The 12,500-nt window shown below is 35.2% G+C and overlaps 1 protein-coding gene across 3 annotated transcripts in view; it reads right to left on the bottom strand.

The window, feature by feature from the left end:
* Window positions 1-1,165: 1,165 nt before the first annotated feature.
* The window catches only part of LOC131532500 (atrial natriuretic peptide receptor 1), a 28,923-nt gene continuing 17,588 nt past the window's right edge, over window positions 1,166-12,500 (bottom strand). For all 3 annotated transcript variants that reach the window (XM_058764195.1, XM_058764196.1, XM_058764194.1), the window contains 11 exons: window positions 11,327-11,465; window positions 11,206-11,254; window positions 9,951-10,052; window positions 9,434-9,553; window positions 8,589-8,682; window positions 8,248-8,335; window positions 6,744-6,883; window positions 5,823-5,975; window positions 3,745-3,843; window positions 3,217-3,308; window positions 1,166-2,953 (listed from right to left, as the gene is read on the bottom strand). In XM_058764195.1, the coding sequence (XP_058620178.1) occupies window positions 2,768-2,953; window positions 3,217-3,308; window positions 3,745-3,843; window positions 5,823-5,975; window positions 6,744-6,883; window positions 8,248-8,335; window positions 8,589-8,682; window positions 9,434-9,553; window positions 9,951-10,052; window positions 11,206-11,254; window positions 11,327-11,465 (1,262 nt within the window). In that variant the 3' untranslated portion in view covers window positions 1,166-2,767. The remainder of the gene's footprint in view (window positions 2,954-3,216; window positions 3,309-3,744; window positions 3,844-5,822; window positions 5,976-6,743; window positions 6,884-8,247; window positions 8,336-8,588; window positions 8,683-9,433; window positions 9,554-9,950; window positions 10,053-11,205; window positions 11,255-11,326; window positions 11,466-12,500) is intronic.

The raw sequence follows: 12,500 nt of genomic DNA on the forward strand, positions 1-12,500 counted from the left end.
AAATCTTCTTGAAACCCTCCTGAACAACATGTGCTGATGTAGGGGCTGTTTGAGACTCAACTATTTTCTGCAATTCTCCAGCTGTGGTCCTTGGAGAGTCTTTAGCTGCTCAAACTCTCCTCCTCACCGTGCATTAGGACGATATAGACACACGTCCTCTTCCAGGCAGTTTCATAACATTTTATGTTGATTCTTAATTATTGCCCTGATGGTGGAAATGGGAATTTTCACTGCTCTAGCTCTTTTCTTAAAGCCACTTCACTAATTTGTGAAGCTCAATTATCTTTTGCTGCACATCAGAAATATATTCTTTGGTTTTTCTCATTGTGATGATGATTAAGGGAATTTGGGCTTTGTTTTCCTCCTATTTATATTTCTGTGAAACAGGAAGCCATGGCTGGATAATTTCATGTTCATAATCACCCTGGAGTGCTCAAAATTGTGAATATGAATGGGAATATACTTCAGAGATATTTTACTCATAAGAATTTCTAGGGGTGCCAATAATTGTGACCATTGTGTATTAGAGAAAAACATTTATTTCATAATGATATTTCCCCCCATTTTAAATTCTTATCTAATGAAAGGTTAGATTTTTGTGATTTTTTTTAATAAAAGATGAAAAGGATTAACAATGCAGATTAATTTTCACAGCCTTCTTTGATCATATTTACCAAGGGTGCCGATATTTTTGGCCATGACTGTATATATTTTAAATAATTTTTTATTTCAGTTTTAGTTATTGTGTACATCAAAGTAAAGCAAAATGAGAAATATTTTTTTATATACATTTTATTTAAACTAATGTTTATATTAAGTAACAAAAGTGTGTTTTTTATGGTTTTCATTTTAGTTATTAATCCTGATTTGTTTTTTACAGCACCTTTTTAATATTTTTATTTAGCTTTAATTTATTTCAGTTTTAGTAATTTTTGTGCTTTAAATTATTTCAATTAGTTGCCAAGGCAACATTTCCAATTTCCATTTAAGTGTTTAAATCTAATATTTATATTTTATTTCAGCTTTATTTCAATGAAGAAAAGCAAATTTTTAATAGTTTTAGTTAACAAAATAAGACTGGATATACAATCTCATAATAATACTTAATTTAAATCACTTAATTTTTGCAGATAGTAGCTGCTGAAATAGAAAATACAAAGTAAATTTACAGTAAAGCACCATCATATTTAATTAATACCACCAAGATATGATAGTTTCATATAAAAACCACAATATATAAAAAAGTAGTTTATACTGTATGTATATACATATAGTTGCTATATGATTTTTTCAGAGATGAAGTTGTGTTTGATGAAAGTTTGAGTGGATGTTTTTCTCTCAGAGCTGTGTTTGATGACCGGAGTGTTTCATGTGTCTGCGTCTGCTGTTCTCTCTGTGATGTTAATGAAATGATTGAGTGAATGGCTCTTTTGTGCTCGTGTGCCGCTCACGCATTTCATTATGAGACCCTTCAGACACCTGATTATTCCTCTCACCACAGAAAGCTCTCGTCTCTTTCACATTTAGAAATCAGTGTGTGTGTGTGTGCGTTTTGGTCACTGCACCTGTAGTGCTGAGATCTGTGTGTGTATGATGTTTACCAGCATCACTGATTTAATACAATAGACCTATAAACAAGAAGTTCACACACACCATATTTGAGTTATTAGTTTAATTTGGACCATATAAAGGACCAATAAGCATCATAAACATGCATTGTATAAGGTATGATTTATGATATTGTGCATCAGCTGCAGTCGACACACGAGTGACGGACCTCGTCCTGTCTGTTAATTAAACACACGCGTCTCTCACACACACACACACACACACACTCACACACACTCGTGTTCTTCTGCTGAAGAGCTTCTCATTCAGATCAGCAGCTGAGCCCAAATTCTCTCTGTAACCCAGAAACTGTTCTTCTCTCTTCACCACACTTTCATTTACGTGTGTGTGTGCGCATGAGTGTGTAAATATACAATGCTTAAGTGTGTATTCAAGGACATGAATGAATGTCTGAAACATTAAGTACATGTATTTTTGTCCATTTGCGCTACTGTTCAAAAGGGCCAGTAAGATCTTTAGTTTTGAAAGAGTCTCTTCTGATCACCAAGGCTGCATTTATTTAATCAGAAATACTGTAAAAATAGTTAAATATTATTACATATTAAACTAGCCATTTTCTATGTGAATATCTGTTAAACTATAATTTATTTCTGTGATTTTCAGCATCATTACTGCAGTCTTCAGCGTCACATGATCTTCAGAAATCATTCTAATATGCTGATTCGCTGCTCAACAAACATTTCTGATTATTATCAATGTTGAAAACAGTCGTGCTGCACAATATTTTTGTGGAAACCGTGATACATTTGATTTTTCAGGATTCACAGATGAACAGAAAGTTCAAAAGAACAGCATTTATGTGAAATAGAAATCTTTTGTAACATTAGAAATGTCTTTACTTTTAATCAATTTAATGCTGCCTTGATGAATAAAAGCATGAAGCTCTTTTTCATAAAATAAAATTAAACAAAAATAAATAAGTGGCATATCAGCATCATTAAATGCATTTGTTTTAATTTTTTTAGTTATAAATCTATATGATCAGTGCTTTAGTATTTAGGCTCTGTTGCTGTTATTCTGATGCTACAAACACTGAAAAAAACACAGAAGTACAGCTAAAGATACACTTACAACTAAAGTCAGTATATGTCACCATCCTAAAGAAACAGCAGGTACACTAAAGCGTGCTCTACAGGGGTCAGGGGTCACGCAGCAGGTCAGCGCTGTCGGAGCCGCTGAGGACTCCTGGGATACTGGAGTAATCGTCAGCGAGCGTCTCCGGGACTCTCTCGCTCTCCTGCAGCGTCACGGGTTTCCTCGCGTCTTTAGCCGGAGCAGAGGAACACTTGCCTTCCAGCCAGTGCGTCACCATGTCACCTTTACCCTGAGAAACACACCAGAACACAGTCCACACACTCATGCAACGCTGCTCAGGATCACTAGATCATTTGGGAACAAAACTTTGCAAGACCCTCAAAAGACACAACATAATTAAATTATGAATCATATTTAATTTAAACAAACCCAAAAATAAAACTATGACGAGAGATTAAAAAAAGAAACGTGCTGTGTTTGCTATTACACTGCTTAAAACTGCTGATGAACTGGTGTTTCTGATGCTGTGTTTGTCGGTGAGCTGCGTCTCACCTTGACCTGTAAGACTCCTCTGCAGGTGAGCACATATCCACCGATCTCCTCCAGCAGGTAAAACACACTCCAGCTGCACTGGATCTTCAGCGCTGCACACAAAACCATCACCGGAAAACTCAACATCGCTCTGGAGAAATCTCTGGCTTGTGATTTCATCATTTTTTAATGTCAATGAACAAGAACATGAACAAAAACTTTTTTTTGTAAAGTAAAAACACACTCACATGCACATTGCACGATGCATTTTATAAAATAAAATTATAAAATGCCATCTTCTTGTTCATTTTCAAGAATTCTTTTGGCTCTATGCACCTGCAGTAAAATAATTTCTTTTTTTCTGCTTGGAACGCAACAATTTTATTATTTTTAATGTAAAATGTTTGCAATTGATGCACTTTCCTGTCACCTTTTATATGAAATGGTCATGAAGGCATGTAATGTTTCTACAGTATTCTGCATGTTAGTGTGATTAATTCTCCCATGCCAATCATACAGTACTAAAATACTCAAGGCGGTCTTTCCTGCCTTCGCTGGTGGACTCCATGCGGGACGCCGTGTTCACCGTGTCTCCAAACAGACAGTATCTCGGCATCTTAGTTCCCACAACTCCTGCGACGACTGGACCTGAAAACACACATCAGAAAGATCCTGATAAATCCACACTGAACTACACAAAGATCTCACAACCAACCAGACGCGTCATGGATTAATTAAATAGAGTATGATGTGATGTGGTATACATTGTAGTCGAAACATGAGCCAAAACTTATATCTTTACTGGGTGAGTTTTTTTTTCATTACAGTTTTTTTTTAATCTGCTTAAACAAAATCTTTACTTGTCACACAGTTTCTGAAAGCTGACACTCAAACAGCAGAACCACACACCAAATCTGCAAAACCATCGCTGTAAAAAATGACTGTGAATTTAACAGTAAAAGACTGTAAAAAATGCTACAGTAAAAACCTGTTAAATTGTTAACGGTACGCTCCCCAAAAAAAAACATTACATGTGATTTTACAGTAGTATACCGTTTTTGGAAGTGGAAAAAAGAATGTATAATTTACAGTAAATTCCCAGAATTCCCTGCATTGTATTTCAAATTTGATGTTTTTTTTTTTTCTTTTTTGGTTGTTGAAATGTTTCTTCTTAGTTTTTTTCTTCTCGGTTTTGTACATTAGGGTTGTATGTTACATCTAATGTTGTTAAATTAATGTTTATTGCATTATTTCAGTTTCACATGTGTTACCATGATGGTGATTAGTGTTTGTGTGAATGACACTGTGCACCTTCTATATATGTTAGTATTTAAAAGCTGCTTGTGATGGGCTTTGGTTCATCATGTGACTTTCTCATCACCACCTGCATTTGGTGGTTATCAGTGTGTTTCAAAGGTACAAAACAGATTTCAGCACTTCAATAGGCTGGTATATTAACATTAAATCTGTTAATGAAATTACGGTATTTAAATGTAAATTTAAATTCAAACCATAAAACCTTTTTACGGTAAAATTCTGGCAACCACAGCTGCTGTTTTTTTTTACTGTAAATTTTACGGGTTTTTTTTTTCTCAGTGTACTCTAATTCTCAGCCTTTGACTCAGTTTTAAATTTCATAAAACTCTATCTTGATCTCCACAACAAATTATTTTCAAAAAGCCACACTAATTGATCACTAACTCCTCACTTGTGCTTCACTGAACACCAACCAATCAATAAACACATGTATTTCTGTAATACTATATTCACAACCACAAATGCTTCAGTAAAAAAAAAGTTTGGCTTTAAGTTTGCTTTCGTGTTTTTTAACATCTCTCTGCCAATTACTTTCAATCTTGTACAGAAATGTAGACAGGAGCTCATGAAAGAAGAGCTTTAGGTTTTGAATAACTGTGTGTGTATATGATATATCCAGAAATATAATATTATGGCAAAGGTGTTTGCAACATAAGAAAAATGCTTGCTTTTGAGATGTGTTTGTGATATTTTGAATGCAGTGCTTCATTTTGCAAGAGATGTGAGGCATTTTGCATTTTGTGCGTGCAATTCTTGGATTTGTGTGAAAAGTAAAAAAAAAAAAAAAAAAAGAGGAAAAGTTTTGAAAATGTGTGTAAGCAGCTGAAAAAACTAAGAAAAAAACAAAAAAGTGTTGCAGGGTGAATATGTGATGTAAAGTGGCCCATAGGAATGCATGATTTGACTTGAAGGTTTGTTGCTTTAAATATTCATGCCAAATGTATGAGATATTGTGGATATTGTTCGCTCGAGCGAAAATATTATTGGTTATTATAGTTAACCACAATAAATAAATAAATTGTTACTTGAAATAAAATAAATTTTAACTGAAACAAAACAGAACATAAAAAAAACTTAGTTACATTTCGTTTTCATTTAGCTTAACATGATGCACTAAAATAATTAAAAATGAAAACAAATAAACTGAAATAAAAATAAAAACTGTACATACATACAAAAAAAAAAATTCAATTTAACAAAATTGCTTAAACTTTAATAAAAAAAAAAATTCTAAATATTAATAAAACTATAATATTTACTCAATGATACTAAAATAAGTGAAAGAGCCATTAAGTGCAGGTTTAATGGACCTGAGTGTATTCCAGCGCGGATCTGCAGCTGGGTTTGTGGTCTGTGGGGGATTCTGAAGGTCTTGCAGACAGACACCAGATCCAGAGCCATGCTGGCGATCTCAGACGCGTGCAGAATCCCGTTCTCTCGCGGCACGCCGGACACCACCATATCTGCACCACACAAACACAGCTGCGATCGCTACACGCTAAAAACATTCAAAACATTCTTGAAATAAGATTTAAAAAAATATTTCAGGTAGTTGCTAAGGCTACATTTCTCACTTTGTTTTAGTTTAGTACTAAAATAACAACCTAAACAAACACTAATAAATGAAAAATAATAAATATTATAGACATATTAAAAAAAACCTGATAAAAACGTAAATACAGAACAGGTAAAAAAATCTAATTCAATAAATTAAAAATGATTAAAGTATATCAATGACACTAAAATGTGTCCCTGCAGCACAGAAGCAGTCATAAGCAGCACAGCTATATTTGTAGCAATAGCCAACAATACACTGTATGGGTCAAAATTATAATATTATCTTTTATGCCAAAAATCATTAGGATATTAAGTAAAGATCATGTTCCATGAAGATATTTTGTAAATTTTCTACCGTAAATACATCAAAACTTAGTAATATGCATTGCTAAGAACTTCATTTGAATAACTTGATTTTCTCAATATTTAGATTTTTTTGCACCCTCAGATTCCAGATTTTCAAATAGTTGTATCTCAGACAAATATAGTCCGATCCTAACAAACCATACATCAATGGAAAGATTATTTATTCAGCTTTATATGATGTATACATCTCAATTTTAAAAAATTGACCCTTATGACTGATTTTGTGGTCCAAGGTCACAAATAACACACAAAACCACTCAAATAATCTGGACGCAGACAATCCACTTAATAAATTATATTATATATACATGCATCGCCGATGGTTTCCACTTTATAAACATCGTAGTTGTCGATGATCTCGTCAAATGTGGTGTAGAGCTTGTTGAGGAAGTCCACCACCTGATAAGGAGTGCTACTGCTGGACAACTGCGTGAATCCCACGATATCACTGAGAAAATACCGGAAATCACATGAAGAGAGAGACTAAAGAAGAACAAAACAATATAACGATATACAAAAAATAACTGGCAATGCTTTACAGTAACATTAGTAAAAGGAATAGTTCACTCCAAAATTAAAATATGCTGATTTTTACTCTCCCTCAGATCACCATAGATATAGATGATTTATGACCCTGGACCACAAAACCAGTCTAAAGTGTCATTTTTCGAAATTGATGTTTATTGATGAAAGCATAAATGAATAAATAGGCTTTCCATTGATGTATGGTTTGTTATGATCAGACAATATGTGGCTGAGATACAACTATTTGAAAATCTGTAATCAAAAAAATCTAAATATTGAGAAAATCACCTTTAAAGTTGTTCAAATGAAGTTCTTAGCAATGCATATTACTAATCAAAAATTACGTTTTGATACATTTACGTTAGGAAATTTACTAAATATCTTCATGGAACATGATCTTTACTTAATATCCTAATGATTTTTGGCATAAAAGAAAAATTGATAATTTTGACCCATACAGTGTATTGTTGGCTATTGCTACAAATATACCCCAGCGACTTAAGACTGGTTTTGTGCTCCAGGGACACATTTTGTTTCTTGGAGAAATGTGTCTCTGCATCAGTGTCTCAGTGATGGATGCTCTGCAGTGAATGGGTGCCGTCAGAATGAGAGTCCAAACAGCTGATAAAAACATCACAATAATCCACAGCACTCCAGTCCATCAGTTAACATCTGGAGAAGACAAAAGCTGAAACAAATCCAGCATCAAGATGTTTTTAACTCAAATACAAGTCCATAATCCATAATAACGCTTCCTCCAGTGAAAAAGTGCATCTCCTGTCGTCTCTCACATCAAAATCCAGACACATTTGTTTAGAGCTGTTTTGGCTTGTAAACGCTGCTTGATCTGCAGATTTCTCTCCTGATTCACACCAGAACACCTTTTCACCCGAGGAAGCGTTATTATTAATTATGGACTCATATTTTAGTTAAAAACATCTTCATGCTGGATTTGTTTCAGCTTTTGTCTTCTCCAGATGTTAACTGATGGACTGGAGTGGTGTGGATTATTGTGATGTTTTTATCAGCTGTTTGGACTCTCGTTCTGACGGCACCCATTCACTGCAGAGGATTTGCATTTTCATTTTTGGGTGAACTATTCCTTTAATTAATGTTAACTAGTGGGACCTTACTGTGATTTTTAAAGTTGTTGCATTAAAGCTTTCTGAGGAAACCAGACAATCACGGCTCCAGAAGGCACCTTTGTGTGTGTTTATGTGTGTGTGTTTATATGTGCGTGAGTGTCTGTCTGTGTGTGTGTGTGTGTGTGTGTGTGTGTATAATTACCTGAAGAACACAGTGGCGCTGACGTAACTCTGGGCTTGTAGAGGTTTGCCCTGACGCAGGTCATCAGCCACCTGTTTAGGCAGCATACCTGAAACACACACACACACACACACCTGCTGTAAAACACACAAACACACTGACACACATCACTGAAACACTCGCTGACTTTTGTATTACTGTGAATGAATCAAACTGTATTGTACAAAGCACTATAGAAATAAATGTGACTGAGGAGAGTTCAGGACTGGCCCCTGAAATTATGACTGAAATCTTTATGATTTATTTTTCATGTCGTGTCATTGAAGGTTCATGTGTTAGATGTGTGTTGTGTGTTTGTTTACTGTAAAGCAGTCTGTCGGTCTTCTGTTTCTCCAGCATCAGATCTTGAGTCCGTTCACTGACCAGAACCTCCAGATGTTTACTGTACTTCTCCATCTACACACACACACACACACACACACACACACACACACACACACACACACAGGTTTATTATTATTGTAACGTGCGTGTGTGTTTATATGTGTGTGTGTGTGTGTGTGTGTGTGTGTGTGTGTGTGTGTTTGTGTGAGTGAGTGAGTGTGTGTGTGTGTTATATGTGTGTGTGTGTGTGTGTGTGTGTGTGTGTTTGTGTGTGAGTGTGTGTTTGTGTGTGTGAGTGAGTGTGTGTGTGTGTGTTATATATGTGTGTGTGTTTATATGTGTGTGTGTGTGTGTGATTGTGTGTGTGTGTGAGTGAGTGAGTGAGTGTGTTTATGTGTGTGTGTGTGTGTGTGTGTGTGTGTGTGTGTGAGTGTGTGTTTGTGTGTTTGTGTGTGTGTGTGAGTGAGTGAGTAGTGAGTGTTTATGTGTGTGTGTGTGTGTGTGTGTGTGTGTGTGTTATATATGTGTGTGTGTGTTATGTGTGTGTGTGTGTTGTGTGTGTGAGTGAGTGTGTGTGTGTGTGTGTGTGTGTGTGTGTGTGAGTGTGTGTTTGTGTGTTTGTGTGTGAGTGAGTGAGTGTGTTTATGTGTGTGTGTGTTTATATGTGTGTGTGTGTGTGTGTGTGTGTGTGTGTGTGTGTGAGTGTGTGAGTGTGAGTTTGTGTGTTTGTGTGTGTGAGTGAGTGAGTGTGTGTTTATTTGTGTGTGTGTGTTTATGTGTGTGTGTGTGTGTGTGTGTGTGTGTGTGTGTGTGTCAGACTGACCAGCTCCATCATCATGTCTACAGGACTGACTTTGTGTGGATTGATTCTGTGGACAAACTTGCGGATCTGCTCAAAGGTGGGCCGGTGGGTGGGGTTATGAGCACGGCATCGGCGAATCAGCTGACAGCATGAGAGAGCGAGAGAGAGAGTAAAAACAGGAGGAGAGACGTTCATACGGCAGAATCCAAAAACATGACTACTTAGACGAACATCTCAGTGTTCGCTGTTGATGCCCGTTGGTTCTTCTTCTGCATATGTGAGCTCTTTAAACAGTGACTATGATTCTGACATCCATCTTTTCACACTGAGGACGATTGAAGGACTCAAACACAACTATTACAAAAGCTGCAATCATTCACTGATGCTCAAGAAGGAAACACAATGCATTAAGAGCCGAGGGGTGTAAGCAGGAACGGATGCAAAAAATAATAATTGGTCTTAAAAACAGGCTTTGTTTTCACTAAGTGAAATCTAAAGTGTTATTTGTTCTGCATGTTCTGGTGAGCGGTTGACAGACCTCAGCGTATTCAGCAGGACAGGGGCAGGTGCTGTCAGCTTTCCCCGAAATCAGCTCCGGCAGCGGAGGACACCAGCCGCACTCCAGAGAGCTGTCCTCCGCCTCACACACAGACCAAAAACACATCACTGTCACTCAAAATAAAACAAAACTATGCTGTATTTCAGCTAGCAACATTTTCATTTGGTTTAACAAAAAAAAAAAAAAAAAGGAAAAAAGAAAGAAAAAACTATATAATATATTTAAAATGTATAACTATAACTATATAATATATATACAAATGACAAAAACACACAACAAAATTACTAAAACTTAACTAAATTTAAACTGAAGATATAATTAAATAAATCTAATCTAAAATATTAAGGAAACTATAATTGCATCTCAATAACTCTAAAATTACACAAACTAAGCCTGTCACAAATGATTGGTTTTTGTGCTGACGATTAATTGTCATATGAATTATTAAGCCAAAAACATTATATATTTTTTTATATCTATTTGGAAACATATAATTAATTAGGCCCATGTGATTTTCTTTAATGCTGTGAAAATATTTTAAAAGCTAAAATATTTCTCTTTTGTTTAGCTTTAATTTTAGCCCAATTTACATTCAATAATATCATATAATATAATATAATATAATATAATATAATATAATATAATATAATATAATATAATATAATATAATATAATATAATATAATATAATATAATATAATATAATGTCTGATTAAACCTACAAGCCTTCATTTCGTAAACTGTAAAAATGATTTTTCTAAGTTGCAAATAAAACAGATTTATAATTTTTTTTTTGTAATTATTTGTGAAATGTACTAGCAATATCATAATTTTTTTTTCAGTGCAAACATTTTTCCAAATTGTAAATAAAACAAAGGTTATAGAAGTAAAATTGAAAAGAAAACATTATTTCAGACTTTCTACTGCAAATTCATTTTCAAATTTAATTCAATATAATTTAATTCTTGCTGTTATTTGTAATTATGTGAAATTTACTGTCAATAACAATTATCACATCAGCTCATGTGTTTAGACAATATATCTATTATTTAAATGTTGCTATTATAGCTAACTAAAATTAAAACGTTATTACTTTAAATAAAATAAACATTAACTGAAATAAAATAAAACATAAAAACCTAAATTTTATTTTAGTAAGTACACTTAATAAAAACTATATAGACATACTTTAAAAATAAATTAAAAAATATGTTGTGGTTTACACGCAAGCTCACCGGCACTGGGTCATTCCGGGTGGCGATCTCCAGTAAGATTATTGAATAGCTGCAAATGAAGCAGAGTGATAAGTGTGGGATGTTGTGGCGGTCAGGTGTGTTCGTGGGTGTGTTTGTTCACCTGAAGACGTCTCCGGACAGCGTGGGCTCCTGGCTGCCGCTCTGGGCCTCGGGCGGCGTGTAAACCTCCTTCAGTCTCTGCTGGTAGGTGGTGAGTGGCTCAGCGCAGTCCTCGCGCCGGAACGTCCACAGACAGTAATCTGAACGAATGACAGATGTGACGCTCAGGGTTGGGCAAAGATACACCAAAATGTATTTTAAAATAAAATACCAAATACCTTAAAGGGGTCATATAATGCTACATGCACTTTTACATGTTGTTTGAACTGAAATGTGCGAAATCATTCGTGATCCAGCTTCACCTCCAGAAGAAGTGAGTGTAAGGTTTTTTTAATGAATCTTTGCAAATCGCCTTTCCTAATAATGTGCTAGTTAGCAAGTTTCATGATGAATGCGGCTAAAGTTTACCTTCTCTCAGAGAGTGGCTCAGAAGAGAGGGGCGGGGAGAACTCATTTGCATTTAAAGCAACATGCAATAAAACAGTTCGCTGTAAACAGAGCTGTTTTTGACAGGGTAAAAACGGTGTTGTTTTACACTACCATTGAGAAATTTTAACCAAACTTTTCATTAAGACCCTAAAGAATCATATCAACTTGTGGAAAATGAGCATCCGATGACCCCTTTAATATTAAGTGCATCAAAATACATTTGCATTTTACATTTAGCCATTTAGCAGACGCTTTTATCCAAAGCGACAAATGAGGACAATAGAAGCAATCAAAATCAACAAAAGTGCAATGATACGCAAGTGCTATAACAAGTCCGGTGCTCCGGTGGAATTGAAAGTAAACTCGCGCATCGCCTGTGGCCTACATAATTTGGACATAACGAAGGTACACTTGACAGGCTGTGGAGCTTCATTTTACCACAAAGCTAATGTTTAAACTAGCTCTATTGTGTGCCGTCAGTGCGGAAAATCTGCATGTGTTCCTTAACATTACAGACCAGTTCACTGTCGTTTAAAAACCTATGCGATTAACGCCGACAGTTTATTCTAATGGCATAAGTGAGATTGTGTTAATGCACTATTAACGTGTTAACTTCGACAGACTAAGCTATATTCTTACTAACATTGGACAGAAAAAAAAATCATCATCAAAAAATGTTTAAAAAAACCCAGAAAAAAGTCGATGTTGACTTTCATGAACAGCTTATTGAGTCAAACATACTCAGA

The sequence above is a fragment of the Onychostoma macrolepis genome, chromosome 23 (assembly GCF_012432095.1).
Source record: "Onychostoma macrolepis isolate SWU-2019 chromosome 23, ASM1243209v1, whole genome shotgun sequence".
Classification (NCBI taxonomy): domain Eukaryota; kingdom Metazoa; phylum Chordata; class Actinopteri; order Cypriniformes; family Cyprinidae; genus Onychostoma; species Onychostoma macrolepis.